General features: G+C 35.4%; 2 protein-coding genes across 3 annotated transcripts; one reads left to right on the forward strand and one right to left on the reverse strand.

Annotated features, from left to right (window-relative positions):
- Window positions 1–4,367: 4,367 nt before the first annotated feature.
- Window positions 4,368–7,137, reverse strand: LOC109071129 (ubiquitin carboxyl-terminal hydrolase isozyme L1-like). Its single transcript, XM_019087598.2, has 9 exons — window positions 6,990–7,137; window positions 6,870–6,881; window positions 6,276–6,404; window positions 5,873–6,008; window positions 5,557–5,642; window positions 5,237–5,284; window positions 5,073–5,142; window positions 4,898–4,956; window positions 4,368–4,777 (listed from the first exon to the last, which is right to left on the reverse strand). Exons 1-9 carry the CDS (start codon window positions 7,020–7,022, stop codon window positions 4,694–4,696), a joined length of 657 nt encoding a protein of 218 aa, XP_018943143.1. The 5' UTR covers window positions 7,023–7,137; the 3' UTR covers window positions 4,368–4,693.
- Window positions 7,138–9,328: 2,191 nt separating this feature from the next.
- On the forward strand, window positions 9,329–16,064 carry anxa5b (annexin A5b). 2 transcript variants are annotated; one of them, XM_042712575.1, is made up of 13 exons: window positions 9,329–9,459; window positions 9,685–9,723; window positions 12,559–12,643; window positions 12,805–12,899; window positions 13,053–13,166; window positions 13,310–13,400; window positions 13,522–13,601; window positions 13,779–13,829; window positions 14,052–14,145; window positions 14,236–14,331; window positions 14,699–14,757; window positions 15,079–15,201; window positions 15,298–16,064. In XM_042712575.1, exons 2-13 carry the CDS (start codon window positions 9,721–9,723, stop codon window positions 15,358–15,360), a joined length of 954 nt encoding a protein of 317 aa, XP_042568509.1. In that variant the 5' UTR covers window positions 9,329–9,459; window positions 9,685–9,720; the 3' UTR covers window positions 15,361–16,064. The 2 variants fall into 2 exon arrangements, with proteins under 2 accessions (XP_042568509.1, XP_042568587.1); XM_042712653.1 differs by having other exon boundaries at window positions 9,394–9,523.

Raw genomic sequence — 16,064 nt, forward strand, 5'->3', positions numbered from 1 at the left:
TTTCAGTAAGATTGAAACTAAAAGAATATATTGAATCTGACAGTAATGTTGCACCACACAAGTGTGTGACTGTTTTTATTTTGTGGTCATTATTGCTTTGTCTTATTACAGATCGCTTGATATGTACTGACTGAGTATGTATGTGTTTTTAACCTGAATAACAGCAGTGTCCATCTGTCACAACAAACACAACTGTTAGTCAATCACAGCAGTGGGCGTTTTCTTCCGAGTCTACAATCCGCCAAGTCTATTCAAACAGAGCTTTCGGATGAGAGGGTCAAAACAGGACAGAAAGTAGCCTATTACTTCTAAATGATGATGTTTTTTGATGTAAAAATGATAAAATTATAAGTGGCCATCAGAGTACAGTACAAAATAATAAAGGCAGTTCATGAACCCTTTAATATAACCATAAGCATACTGTTAAACTGCTGTGTATCTCACACTTACTCACAATTACTCAGACACAGATGAAGTTTTTCTACCAAAAACAAAGTAGGCAGAAAAGAGCTGCCATAAATACAAATGTTAACCTATATTCTCTAAATTAGTTCATTCAGATGAGAAAGACATGCGAAATGTGGTGTCCAGGACTGGAATTGAGAGCCACTGATCTGAAGTAATGAAACAGCACTGAAGGATCAGTCATGCTACAATGACGCCATCTAGTGGCTATTCTTACATTCATATTACACGTCATTACTCATGTATGAAAATGACATGCTACACTGAGCTAGCAACAAGGTTAACATAAACAGTTAGCAAAAGTCATCCAAAACTTCAGAAGTGTCCGTTCTATGATTTTATTTGTCCCACAATGTTCTGGAATGTTCCAGAAAGCAATAGAATATTGCAGAAAACTCTAGAATGTTCCCCTCCTTGCAAAAGGAAAATATAATTTCCTAATTAATGGTAGAAGTTCTAAATATTTACAAAAATATTAATGCTACGTGAAAATAAATAGCACAATAATGGCAAAATTACTATAATTACTATAAAAAATTTAAGTGAAACAAATTTTTTTTAACGTTGTGCTATTGTACAAACAAATCTAAATTCTGAATACTTTGGAGAAAAATCCTTAAGGTTAAAAGAACCAGTAGTCTACACCTGAATGACCGGCTCCAATGACACTGGGTACAGCAAATAGAGAGATTCTTCCACAGATATCCCAGCTCGTTGATATGACTTTGCTGACCATCTTTCCAAGTATGTTCCTGTCAGGTATTATGCAATGAAGCTGAAACTGTGTTCGGAGAGTTGGCAGGAGGGTGATACACAGTGGTGAAAGTGGCAGAAATCCATCAACGGCAGCTTTTGAGGCCTCCAAATAAACAGGCACTTTGAGAACTTAATAAGCACGGGATACAACATAAATTGCATGTTAATAACACTAAATGGGTGCATTAACAGCATAAATATCATACAAAGTAATTTTTCAAACAGACACGCACAAACGCATGTGGATTAGCAAACTCTGGTTCCCTAATTTAAGTCAGTCATAATGTGCAATTTACACTGAAACAGCAGTTTCTCTGAAAGGCCAGTTTCACACTAGGTGCAGAAGAAACACTCATGTTATCAGGTTAATAACGTACCCTTGGGGTCAAAATATACCATCCTTATGGATTCCGAAGTATGAATCTGCATCATGTCTCACTGAATGTATTGTATGAATCTTCATTTTGTCTATTTCATAAAAACAGAAGAAAAAAAATTATGAGAAAAAAAAAATGACACCACTGCACAGGGACAACGAGGCATATGACTTTCAGCAAAGGGTCCATCATGACACTAGATGACCCCAAATCACCACTTTGGATTTTTTTTTTAATAGTTTATTTTTTATTTTATCTTAAATATATACAAACATGTTTAACTGTTAACAGGGGCTCCAAGACAGGTTTGAAAAATATGTTTTTTTTTTTTAAGATTATTTGAATTGTTAATGTTTTATGCCTTCATTTTATTACCAAAGTTTTTTAAAAAAAAAATACAGTTTAAAAATAATAATAATACTAATAATAATAAACATTTAGGATCCGGTTATTTAAAACATTTTAATAAATTACTGTTAAGACATACCTTTTTATTCTTAAAATTCATTGAAACCATTAAAACAGAAACCAGAAAAAAAAAGAAAGAAAATAGAAAACATAGAATTTGGGGAAAGTAAAACATATGGGAGGAGAGGGAAAAACATTTCACAGAGCCCTAAAATGTCAATTTTGTTAAACGTTTATAAAAATAAAACTGCATGTTCTTCGGCTCTGCACAGATAAATGTGGTTCGATGTACAACACGTCATTTGAACAAAAGTGCCATACCTTTTGCTGCTGTTTTGACTTATTGAACATCTATGTTTTTAAATAAATTAAGTAAAAAGTTTACATTAGGTCATTAACAGACATAAAGCTTGCTAGTGTGCTGTGAGCATATGTTATAATGAAAGCATGCAACAGTTAGAGCGTGTTAGATTTATTAATTCAATAAAACATCTTGTTGATTAAGAAAAAAGGCCATCTCTGGGTATAGCTTTTAAATTCATTCATATCTCAAGTGAGCCAATGTTGATGCACGTTTTACTACTGACTCTGTCGCTTTTCCCTTTGGTTTGTAAATGCTGCTCTGTTTGTTTTTTGTTTGTTTTTTCATAACCAGCGATCGTCTTTCGTTTTGCATGGCCCACGGTCAATTTCTCGCTCGTTGTAACAAACTTCTAGCTTTATCTATACCAAATATGGGCCAGCTCTCCGTTTACTCTCTAAACTACAGTATTATTATGGCACAGGCATGCTTTTTGATTAGTCTACTAAAATGTAATTTAACCATCAAAAAAGGAATCCAGAAAACTTGGGGGATACATATGTATAATGTGTATATGTTTATGTTTATGTTTATGTATATGTATATGTATATGTATAAGCTATGGGGTGCACATATTCAAGCATACTGTAGCTACTGCATCACTGATTGAGATTCCTGGATATACACTGGTGTAACAGACCAAGTCAAGTCACCTTTATTCGTATAGAGCTTTATACAATACTGATTGTGTCAAAGCAGCTTTACGGTGTTAAACAGGAAAATAGTTTGTCAATAATGCAAGAGGATAATAACAAAGTAATTTTTCCAGCTAAAGTCAGTTCATTGATGATTCAGTGATGTCATCATCCAGTTCAACTCTCTACCAATAGTGTCTGTGCAATCAATCAAGCCTCCCCAACTAAGCAAGCCACAGATGACCACCTTGGTTTGGCAAGCTAGCAGGGGAACATCCTTTTTAAAACCATTGTGTAGAGTTCCACAGTTCAGTTCTTTAATAAATAGACAGTTTAAAAAAAAAAAAAAAAAACATTATAAATGTAATCACTGTCACTTTTGATCATTTCATGCATAAATGCATCCTTACTGAATAAAAACATTAATTAAAATAACTGATCAAAAACATTAGAACAATATTGTGTATACACATCTCAGAAATAAACTGCATGTACACCACACAGTATTCAGCAACTTCCGACTGTAATGTCTAAACGAGAAGTTAAACAGTCAGCCAGTGATGTAGTTCCAGCATGGTATGCAGAGGTGTAAAGAATACCTGAAAACCATGAGTAAAAGTACAGATAGCTTATAGTGAAAATTACTCCATTACAAGTTATAAGTCACCAATTTTAAAACAACTTGAGTAAAATTCTTAGAGTATCTGATTTTTACAGTACTTAAGCATTTTACTAAATATAGGCTCAAAGATGCAAAGAGACATGCCAGTGAAAAACAAGGAGTTGTTGATTTGTGAAGAGAGATGCTTATTTTTCAAAACCAAAATTAAACTCACCTCAAAAAAAAATAAAAAAAAATAAAATTTAACCTTCTAAAAGGTCTCTGAAGTATGACGGATAAATAAAATAATGTTTAAAAAAAAATGTAAAAATTCAAAGGCTTCTTGCTATGAATGTGCTGGTTTGGGCCTCATTGTCAGCTGCAGTCATGCCCTCATCTCATGTATATACAACACCTGTGAAGGAACTCGCATTCATGTAGCCTTGTTGACAAGTTTGTATAAGTAAGGGCAAAATGCACAAGATATAGTACTTTACGTGCCCTGTAGTTGGCGATATCACTTCTGTAGCAGAAATAAACTGCTGCAGAAATAGCTAGGTGCCATGCAGGAATTGCAACTCATTACAAATGTAGTGGAGTGAAGAGTACAGATACTTATTCAAAAATGTAGTGAAGTAGAGAGTAAAAGTGGCTAATACCTTTTGATACTCAGCAAAACTACAGAGTATCCAAAAAGATACTCAAGTACAGTAATTACATTTACTCAAATAATTGTTATGTCACACACAACACACAAAAGCAAATTACCCTTCTCAGTCTTTTTATTTTGAACATATGCCTCCAAGCTTATAAGTTCACATTACATTTCTGCTAAATGTTGCCCCCACCAAAAAGTGCCCAAAATATTCAAACTTGAATGAGGTAAATCAACAAAAGCTAACAGAGGTTTACAAAGAGCATAGTAGTTGCAGATTGATAGGAGAGACAAAAAACAAACAAAAAAAAGAAACGGTAATTCACAGTCAGACAGGCAGGCAGTTTGTGAAGCGTAATACTGTGCTCTGTATAGTAAGTGCTTGAAGGGTTTTCCGGAACTGCTCATGGTTCAGGCTAAGTGGTCTGGCTCCTCTCAGGCTTTGCAGAGAGCCACAGCAGAGAAACGCACCTCCCCTTTCTCCCGTTCTGTAAACTCACGACACACCCTTGCCGCATCCTACAGAGAGATGAAGTCAGTTATTTAGTCACGGGAAGATGACTCATTGTTTTAAGATGCTTAACATGCTACAGTTGCAATTAACCACAAACACACATGCTTAGGAAAATGTGTGCTTACCATGACGAAGCTTCCTGGTTTTGTCGGTCCATGATTCACAGGTCCATCAATTCTACCATCTGAGGCAACAAAACACCCACTTTATAGCTCATAGTCATTTAAAAATAATAAGTTTAAACTTAAACGCAAGTCCTCGGCACAGAAACAGATGCTGCAATACATGTCATCCACTTACCCAGCTCATAAAGCTGACCATTCACATTGACAAATGTAATGAAATGGAAGTTAACTTTGTCTGGCTCTGGCTGTTAGAATAAGGGAGATGGAGGGAGAAAAAGAAACAACAATTTAACTTAAATTCATTACACTTAGTGTTTGTGTATGTCATTCTTGTCTTACTTGACACAGTCCTTCATCAGCAACTGCATCATGAGATTCCTGGATGGCCTGAATAAAACAACAACTAGACTTTAAAAACACAAATTAAGCCTGAATGCATCGTTTTAATTAAACACCAAAAACCATGTAAAATAAAAATAGTACAATAAGTACATTTTCATTTATTTACTTAGGAAATGTAAGTTGCACAATAGTACCACCTACTGGAGGTCAGGAATACTGCACCAATATTAAAATAAGCCTTAGAGTTACCCCTACTTTGACATTTCTGAAGTTAATCTTTGTTTTTGGAAAAGATTGTGGCAAATCACTTTTAATACCTTATTTTGTTCAAATGCTTTGGCTCTTTCTGCAGCAGACATGTCTGAGGTGTCTTCTAGAAGCTTCTTCAGCACAGAGTCACTGTCTAAAGACAAGAGGGTGCTGAATCATGAATCTGCCTCTCTCATCAATCTAAGTGTGTCAGTTTGTAACTTTGTATATATGCATATGTAACTTGCGGCAGTTTGGATTAATTTTATAAAAATAAACAAAATTATTTTAATATAAAACATTATTTTTCAAATCAACAAGGTAGCTCATTCAGCATCAGAAAACGTGCATGAGCAGAAGTTCATGGCACATGTCTCCACTGACCGAAATCAATACTGTCCTGGTTGTTGGCCACAGCATGCACCAAAGCCACAGTTCCACAAGAGTTGACCACAGTTTGTTTCAGAAAATATACACCTTTAGAGTCGTCAACAGACTGTTTGGAACGAAACTCCTCATGCTAAACACAAAGAGAGATGTCTATGTTAAAGTTACATAACTAATACAGTAAAGATACTTGAATATAATGATTTGAAATACTACCAATAAGCCAAAAAAAATAACATTTACAACTAAAATAAATTTGAACTTCTCAGTTATAATAATACTACGCAACTTTGAGCATCTAAGTTTTTCACATATCGATTCCTCACGTGAGAGATGACCACGCCCGCGTTCACGGGAATGCTTTGTGCGTGCGTGCGCGCGCGCGTCCGTACGTACGTACCTGTTGCGTTAAAGGGAAGAGCAACATCATGGCACAGCAGGGCGAGGGCACCCCTGACAGAGACTCATCCTCCAGACCCAAAACATCCACAAAACGCCAACTCGAGCCCACACCCAACTTACTCAGCACCTACACAAAGACAAATAATAATAATAATAATAATAATAATAATAATAATAATAATAATAATAAATCATATTATTCTTAATAATAAATCATATTATTCTTAATAATAAATCATATTATCCGTTATCTATTCAAATCAAATCAAACAAAATCAGTGTCTGATATATTCAAAGTTTGAAATGACCATGTATTATATACGACTAGTATATCTGCTACTTGTGATATTATGCAAATTATTTTTTTATATATGCATGCTTATCAAATTATTGTGTTAAGCATGCATATAAAAATGATGCGTGTCATTGTTATTGTGCATGGCAGGTGATAATGCGTGTGAGCCCACGCCCTTTCATCTCAAATTCGGGTGCGTGGGAGTTGAGCCCCAGACGCCACAGACCTGTCCAGCAGACAGTCTCATCATCATCATCATCATCATCATCATCTCATCTTATGACTCAGCGAACGTACCTTATTCAGCATCTGAAAGCAGTACAACGCACAAATATGTCGGTCATGATCAGTCATGAGAAAGCGAAAGCATGCACGATAAGTCAGCTAGCGAAGCTAAATCATCAAAAAGCGTTAAACCTCAGGGTTTATTTCCATCGGTTTCCACTCCATGGTTGCAGAGGCTCGTGAGTGTCACTCCTTGAGATCTGAAAGGCGCCGCCCGAGAAAATACAAACCAGACTGAAGGCGCACGAGGATCATATGCGACTGGTCATATTCCATTTGCACAGACCGGAGGGGTGTCCGCTCAGATAAACGAGCTATTTATGCATTTCTGGCACACTTATTCACCCCGCTAGAGAAACGTTTCTGTATATTTAGAGTATCGGAAAAAGCCAACGCAACACGGAAAAGAGAGAATGCCAAAAATGCCTGGGTGGTGGTTGAGATTCTCCAGCAATAGATCGGTCCGCCGTCGGCCGCTTCTGGAAGCTACCACTGTTCTCCAGCTCTGATGAATCATTTGATTTAAAAAAAAAAAAAAAAAAAAACAAGGACTTTTTACAGTCGAGTTAAGTATGGGTCAATATGAATTGGCTCGAAACTGCATAAATCAGAACTGAAGGACTAAATTCAACTTTACCCAACTTACATAACACTTTACTTTGAGCTGAGTTCTGATGAAATAACAGCTGATGACTTGCACTTTTTAAATAGCTCCTGTTTCAGTGTCTGTGAAATCCAGTTTACACACTCAAAGAGATTTGCAATATTGATCACTGTCATAATTTGACATGATTATTAGATTAATTTTTTGAAGAATGCCCTGCTGACTCTTGATATTGAAAGAGAATGGGGATTGAATGACAAAAGAACACCATAAAATGCTTAAAAGTAGTAAAGAGCTACAAAGTGTAAATTCCAAGCATTCTAAAACCATTTATTCAATCTCAATATTCACTGAAAATCTCAGCAGCTGGGGTGAAAGTTTGGAATGATTCTGGGGGCACACAACAATTTTTACATTTAAGTTTTAAAATGTATTGGGCCATTAGGGAGAAAATGTATTACATCGTTTGCTCACCAATGGATCCTCTGCAGTGAATGGGTGCCATCAGAATGAGAGTCTAAACATCTGTTAAAAACATCACTATAATCCATGCTACAGCCCATTAATTAACTTTTTTTGACTAGGAAAGCTGTATATTTATAAGAAATAAATCCATCATTAAGATGTTTTAACTTTAAACCATCACTTCTGGCAATCATCCTTAATAACGCTTCCTATGGTAATAAAGTCCATCACCTGTTGTCAAAATAAACTGACATATTTGTTTAGAACTGCTTTGGACTCTTTTAACTTGTGCTTTTAAAGTGTCTGAGCTTTGCATATTTCTCTTCTGATTCAGATGAGAATCTTTTCACTGAAGAAAGTAATATTATGGATGCAGAGAACATATCATATTTTAGCCAGAAGCAGTGGTTGGAAGTTAAAACGTCTTAATGATGAATTTGTTTATTATAAACATTCTTTTCGATTCACTAGATGTTAACTGATGGACTGAAGTTGTGTGGATTTCTAGTGGATTATTGTGATGTTTTTATCAGCTCTTTGGACTCTCATTCCAACGGCACCCACTCACTGCAGAGGATCCTTTGGTGAGCAAGTGATGTGATGCTAAATTTCTCCAAATCTGTTGAAGAAACAAAACTCATCTGATGGTCTGAGGGTAAGAAAATTTTCATCAAGTTTCCATTTTTAGGTGAAAAATCCCTTTAACGGTTTCATCACATAATTATTTATTGACTTCACAAGACCTGATAGTGAATGGATATGGACAAATTTTCCTGTACTTTTATGATGCTTTTGAAAGCTCCTGTCCCCCATTAATTATAATTGCATGTAAAAGGGACAAGAGCATTATTGAAAATGTGATGGTAGAGACAGCTGCATGGCTTTTTAAGTATTCATCAGATATATCGGCATCTGTCTTTTTATAACACAATGCAGTTGCAATTGTGTTTGGGCTTGAAATTTGATCAGCAAATCTTGCACGCACCCACGTGGAAATGATCAACAATGGGTTACTTTCCAAATAAAATATTAGATGTGTGTAACGTGACACCCATCTTTGTGTGTTTGAGTAGACTTAATATGTTGCCTGGCATATAGCTTTTCTCTGTTTGTCTTATTAAACAGCGAGAGCACCTGTTGAAACAACACTTTGTTGACCAACAGGGTGGGGGACCACCGCACCACATCAGAGTTCACAAACCAGCCTCCTGGATGGAGAAAGTTGATGTTTATAAGTTTGAATAATAACTGTTTACATTCTTATAAAAATGGTTCTCTGTACTGTAATCTTCTGCAATGCCTGGTCCTCAGATATGATTCATTGCTTTCGTATGCACAGATATGTTGATATATAAAAAGAAAGCAGAAAAACACCACTACCCATAAGTCACAGCGTCTGGCTGATTTGCCAGGGTGTGGCTCAACACATCGAGTTTAATCCTCCTACTAGCGTACTTGATTCCTCATTCCTGCTGCTGCTCCGGTCTGTAGGCTATTGCAGTCATCTACTCCTAAACTAAAACTCTTCTCTCGGTAAGCGAATGGAAACGCACTAATCCTTCAACTTTTCCTACTCATGTTTCTATAGAGTACACAGGTACGACCCTACCTGTCTGAAAACATTACAACTTTTTTCCCCTTCTCAATACTTGATAAATGTGCTTTTAATTATTTAATAATCACATTGCATTATATTCACATCGATGTTTATTACTGCACAGTTACTTTGTCATTTTCTTTCTCTTTCTTCTTTTTTAGTTTCGGACTCGTTGAAGTATTACGTGAATCTCAAAGATGGTAAGTTATAGTTTACTGCTGTACAGAAAGTCTAACACCATTTGTAGTCTGTTTTAATTTTGAACACGCCTTTGTTTTTGAAGACACTTAATGTTCTGTATAGATTTGCGACATTTCATGTGTCGACGCCCATAATATTGCGTAGGGAAGGAAGAAAAAAAAAACATTGTTTAAAGGGGCACAGGAGCCGTGTAAGTCCGTTTACTTGTTGCATTGCTGTCAAACTCTTACTACAGAATGAAACGATGCTTTGTCATTATCCTGCAATATAGGCGACACACGATGATTTTGGAAGCATTATTAAATACATATGAATCTAATGCAAATGTTTAGAAAAAAAACAAAATATTTGTAAATGAGAGCATCGATGACTCACTCGCGTGAGCTGAGCCACCCGAAGGGCGTTTCTGTCCGTCTCCCTCGGTTTCTTCACTCTTCTATCCTCTTCTCTCCTCCTCTCTGTTCCTCTAATTCACCCCATTCCGCTGAGTTCAAGTAAACTGTTGAATTATTTCCGCTAACGTGGCGGATAATAATAATATTTCATACAGAACAAAGTCAGCAATGTAATGTTTTGATGCTATGGTACTACTCGTATCAGGCGCTTAGTGTCAATATGAATAGAACCAGGACTGAAAAACTGAAATCACTTTTCATTCATCAATACCTAAGCTGCATATGCATTGTAAAATAAATTAGTTTTAGCTGAACACTCGCACGCTTGTTGCTGCAGGTAAATTAATATTGCATTCATTTCCTTATATTTGGATATGTCGGATATGTTTGTTCACTCTATTGTTTGGACAGAGGCTGAGTAACATGACTCCAACTGACAGTTTTAAGTAGGCTACTAGGACAAAAAGGCTACAGAACTGAAAAAAGATAAATGTTTATTATGTATAAGGAGGAGTAATTGGATTAATCTGTTCAGCATGTTAAGATGTATTCAGCTAAATTTTGTTGTGATGCCTTGCTTCTGTTTTGTCAGATATTTTCAGGGAATTGTCTTCACAGCCAGATTTGGAATCTTATGGTGTTGACAATCATATTTAGCTTATTTTGTGTAAAATATAAACTTAATGAAGTACAATGGTTGAAATAAAATGGAAAATAGCAACACCATTACCTAAAATGTAAGGGGAAAAATTAGCCTGTGTGATATTATTAATGAGCAGAATAATGGCACTATTGTCTTTTGTGGAGCTGCTTTACAGCTGAAATTGAATCTGTGGGCCTATTATAATGGATTATTTTCCAGTTTATTATTGATGAGCTCATTTAAAACAATCTGCATTGTATAAAGTGCTGTATAAATCAATGTGACTTGACAAAAGTGGGGACATGGGTGTAAAATTTTATAAAAAGGTATAGGAAAAGTTGTGGGATAGGTTTTATCCCATGTTTCAAGAATCTGCCAGTTTTTGCTTAAATGTCTGTTTTGCACAGATTAAATCTATAACGCGTGATGTTGCCATCATACACAAGTAGGATTCTGTTCTGTTTGGGGCTGGATTTTAAATGGATGGCTCCTGATTCTTAGATGACCACAGAAAGTATTCAGGCCTGAGTTATTCAACACATTCCTGTGGCCGAGACATTAACGAACAATACATTTCCTCTCACGAACAACAAAATATCATTCTGTTTATCTAATAAAAAAGCTGTGAGTAGTAAGTAAAAGCTGTTTGGCAGGTCTAAATCAGATGCTGTCTGCAAGTTTATACACAATAAACATTTTGCTTATTGGTCAATTTCTGGGGGCTTAACAGCTTCTGACCTTTGACCTTATATAAGACATATATTATGTATTATTACATTGTATGCATTATAGCATACTACCCTTACCACAGAAATATATGATAAAAAAGTATATATATAATGCACATTTCAGAATCCCATCCGGGTACTTTTTGCCAAATAATTCAGACATACTGTTCTTTTCGCTTAATATATAGAAAGGAAAGTATGTGATTTTGAATGCAACCTACGTCTTTCTAGGGTTAAATAGGTGAACTACAACGGCTACGTAGAAGCATAGCAATTCGAGATTGATTTGCAGTATGTTCTGTGCTTGTGTGCATACAGTGAGGTTCAGAAAAGGGCTCTAGTGTGTATTTGTTTTAATGAGGCCTTGCTGAGGGCTTTTGTCAGTAGTGTGGTTGTCACCCAGAGGACTTAACTGAGATGAGAACAAACCAGTGTGCCTGTGTTTGTGCTGGTATCTTTTCCTGTGACTCCTTTGATCCACAGACAGATGGAGTTTGGGTTTTCTGAAGGTGGAGTGTTTTCTGTGTTCAAGTTTATGAAATTGTGTGAAGGGTTTAAGAAGTGTGTGATTTTTCCCAAAAGATCACATGATCAGCATGATCTTTGACTGTATTCTCGCAAAATCTTGGGTTACATCCGTTGGTAATTATTTCTGGAATCTTACACAACTTCCTGAATTTGATTGGTGGTACAGTAGGCCACAGCTTTAGGTCTCAAACAGGATGCAGATAAGAAAATCTGAACAATACTTTTTAAAAAGGAAAAAATGTTAATTTATAGATGTGGTATAGTATGAATTGTGTCCAGTATTCTGGTATCATCCCCCTGCCTCCCACACACATAGACCGCAGAAGATTTGTGGAAGTCGCTCAAAGTTTCCTTGTGGAAAACTACTGCATGTAAAAGTTAAATGCACATCTTCTTAGAGAGTCAGAGGAAACGTGGGTGTGGTTGTGACTCAGAGATGTATTACTGAAGTTCCTGAAGTTAAATATATACATACTATTAAAAAGGATCATAAAACTAACACTTGATTTTTTAATTAATTTTTTTTTCTAATTGTTTTAGGCTGGCAGAGGCACAGTGAAGGCCCATGGTGGATTCAATGCTAAAAATGACGCTGAAGTTCTCTACAAGGCCATGAAAGGACTCGGTGAGTTTGACAAACATATTAAATGTTAAAATTAAAATATTAATATTAAAATTCTCATGAATGAATAACTTGAGAATATTGGATCTGGGTATAAGAGATGGATATCAGTCTACTCATTATGTGATGGTCATCAACATTAATTGTTTTGTTTTTTTACTCAGGCACTGATGAGGATGCTATTCTCCAGCTGCTGACAGCACGTAGTAATGCACAGCGCCAAGAAATCAAGGCTGCTTACAAAACCCTGCATGGAAATGTAATCTCATCAGCATAATTTATGTACTCAGGCCATGTATAATAAACACTGTTTTATTTGAATTTGTGCAGGATACATAAAACAAACATTTTAAAAAATATATATATATTTAAAAGATGCATTCTTTAGTTTTTTCTTTTCATCTCTGTTTAGGATTTGGTGGATGATTTGAAGTCAGAGCTGGGTGGGAAGTTTGAGAGTCTGATAGTAGCTCTGATGACTCCTCCCATCATGTATGATGTCACAAGTCTGCGGGATTCTATTAAGGTACACAGCAATAACTATAGGGTTGTCAATCATTTAAAAAATTAAAAATTAAATAATATTCACGATTGTAGTGAAATATAATTTTCATGATTTTTTTTTAGACAGATTGCTGTATATCTGTACCTTTGCATTTGTTGTTTTAGGGTGCAGGGACAGATGAGAAAGTGCTGATTGAGATCTTGGCGTCAAGGTTACCTAATGAAGTCAACCAGATCAAAAGTTTATACAAGCAAGGTAACTGTTTGTGCATTATAAGTCTTTTAAATCTAAGTTATTAATTTTGATATGTGCCAGTAAAACAATATGTTGAATGATGCTCTCTTCAATGTTAAAGATATCTGTATGTATATTATAGAGCATAATGATGATCTGGAGGAAGATGTGACTGGGGACACTGGAGGTAATTTCAGGAGGATGCTGGTTGTTTTGCTACAAGTACGTAGTCCATTAACAATTTTTATTAAAAAAAAAATACAAATACAAGATTTAAATAAACAGTAATGTATCTGTGTTAATAGCACTGGAAATTTCAATTTCAAGACTTAAGTGTGGTTGTTTTGTCATTTTAGATGTATTACTGTTAATTTATGTAATATTATACAATTTCTATAGGCCAGCAGACAGCAGGGTATACAAGAGGACCTCATCCAAAGCGATGCCCAGGTTAGTTTGTATATGTAAGTGCACATCAAATCAAGTGCAACTGAATGATTGTGAATTGGTTTTTTTAGACTAAAACTGGTCATTTTCTTTCTCCTGAAAAAAAGTTTGGATGTCAAATAAAAAGGTCATGATATAAAACATTGAAATGCTGCCATCTAGTGCTTGTGGTGTGTAATATCAGTTTGTCAGTCTTTAAAAATGTAAAAACTATTTGTGGTGTAGGCTCTGCTAGCAGCAGGAGAACAGAAGTATGGAACGGATGAAGGCCAGTTCATCACTATACTGGGAAACCGTAGTAATGCTCACCTTAGGAGAGGTTAGTCTGACACATGCATTTAGGTAATGAATTGGTATTTTTGTTTCTACAGTATATATTCATTTGTTTTCTGTCAATGGTTTTCTGCAGTGTTTGATGAGTATAGAAAGATCTCAGGGTATGAAATAGAGGAGAGCATCCAGAGAGAGACATCAGGAACCCTCCAAGAAGTACTGCTGGCCGTGGGTAAGACACACACACACACACACACACACAAACACACACACACACACACACACACACACACACACACACACACACACACACACACACCTCTCTCTCTATCAATCAGATATGGTTAATTCTTCAATCAAGTTCATATTAGAAACTGCAAAAAAGAAATTTCCTTATTTTAGCAATTTTTATAATTTTATTATAGATGGGAAGTTAAAAAGTATGACAAAAAGAGAAATTCTTTAAAAATTTCTATAAGATTTTAAAAATCTTTCTTTTCTTTAAAATCATATTGGGAGAGGGAGTAGTTTTTATAATTGAAGAATCACCCATTTGCAGGGTTTTGTCTCTTAATACACTCTTTTCTCTGCCTCCTCAGTGAAGTGTGCCCGCGGTGTGCCGGGTTATTTTGCCGAGAGCCTTTACAATGCCATGAAGGTGACGTTTTTATTTTTGTATTTTTTTTTTTTTTTTTCATTTTAATTTTAGTTAAAGTTTTAGTAATTTTTTTTTATGTCTATAAAGGTTTTGTTAATTTTAGTTATTTTAGTACATGAAGTTAAACTAAATGAAAGTGAATAAAAATAAAAATAGAAATAATATTTTTTTACTTTATTTTATTTCAGTTAACATTTTATTTTATTTCAAATAACAAAATGTTGTTATTATTATTATTCTTATTATTATTTTAGTTTAAGTTAACTCTAATAACCCTGCAAAGTACTTGCCTGTTGCTTTATTTCTACTCTCATCGTGCAGGGGTCAGGCACCGATGACCAGAAGTTGATCAGGATCATGGTTTCCCGCAGTGAGGTGGACATGATGGATATACGTGCTGAATTCCGCAAGAGGTTTGCAACCTCTCTGCACAAAACGATTCAGGTATACTCATGCTCAGTATTTAGCGATTAACACCTTATGCATTTTCTTGTTTGTCCATATCAGTCTTCTCTCATTAAACATTTTCTGTTACTGCAGGGTGACACCTCAGGTGACTACCGTAAAGCCCTGCTGCTGCTGTGTGGCGGTGATGATGCATAAACCCTGCCACCCTTTCTGTCTGGGTCAGATCCCAGGTCTGCCAGCTCAGGGGCACGTCTGTGTCCCCTTCTGAACCCAATTCAGGACAAATTACAAAAACATAACATTCCAAATCAATAGAAGGATCTCGTGTCCGGTTGTGAAGACAGAATTACTTAATTCAAGTAAGCAATAAGCATATTTTGGCATTCATATTTCAAGAACTGTGTAATAGATTTAAAGAGAGAAAAAATATTTTAGTAGAAACTACAAAAATACGAAGAACAGAGAACAACATAATAACCATTCTCTGCTTGACTTGATCTATTACAGAAAAAAGAAAGTCCTAATAATTTCTTTTTAAATAGATATTTTTATTATGAAAATATCTATTAACTCAGCTCTATTATAAATAAAACCAAAGACTCATTTGTACTCAAAGAAGCAATATTTTATATTTATTGTTTGTATGCTTACTAACCTCCTTGACATTTCAGTACAGTATATAGCAATATAATATCACAACCAGTCTCATAATTGGCATTATTAGCAAGTTTGTTTCGATGTTTCTGTTTATCCACAGCAAGTAGCGATTAGCTAAATGTTTGCCCTGTTTAAGGGTATTAATGTTCATTAAAAGCTGAAGAAAAAGGTGCTACTACTAAAATGTTCTAATATTTCATTGCCATGATGTTCACAATAAACACTCATGAAATAAAATCAAA

This window comes from Cyprinus carpio, chromosome A1, assembly GCF_018340385.1.
Source record: "Cyprinus carpio isolate SPL01 chromosome A1, ASM1834038v1, whole genome shotgun sequence".
NCBI classification, from domain to species: Eukaryota; Metazoa; Chordata; class Actinopteri; order Cypriniformes; family Cyprinidae; genus Cyprinus; species Cyprinus carpio.

Bases quoted from the DNA above. Each gene is read 5' to 3' on its own strand.
- LOC109071129 (XM_019087598.2), bottom strand. From the start codon at position 7,022: ATGGAGTGGAAACCGATGGAAATAAACCCTGAG. The intron at 6,009-6,275 runs GTACGTACGTAC...CTTTGTGTTTAG, and splicing joins TCTTCCCTTTAACGCAACAG to CATGAGGAGTTTCGTTCCAA. The intron at 5,143-5,236 runs GTAAGACAAGAA...TTATTCTAACAG, and splicing joins CTGATGAAGGACTGTGTCAA to CCAGAGCCAGACAAAGTTAA.
- anxa5b (XM_042712575.1), top strand. The intron at 12,644-12,804 runs GTGAGTTTGACA...TTTTTTACTCAG, and splicing joins CAAGGCCATGAAAGGACTCG to GCACTGATGAGGATGCTATT. The intron at 14,758-15,078 runs GTGACGTTTTTA...CTCATCGTGCAG, and splicing joins GCCTTTACAATGCCATGAAG to GGGTCAGGCACCGATGACCA.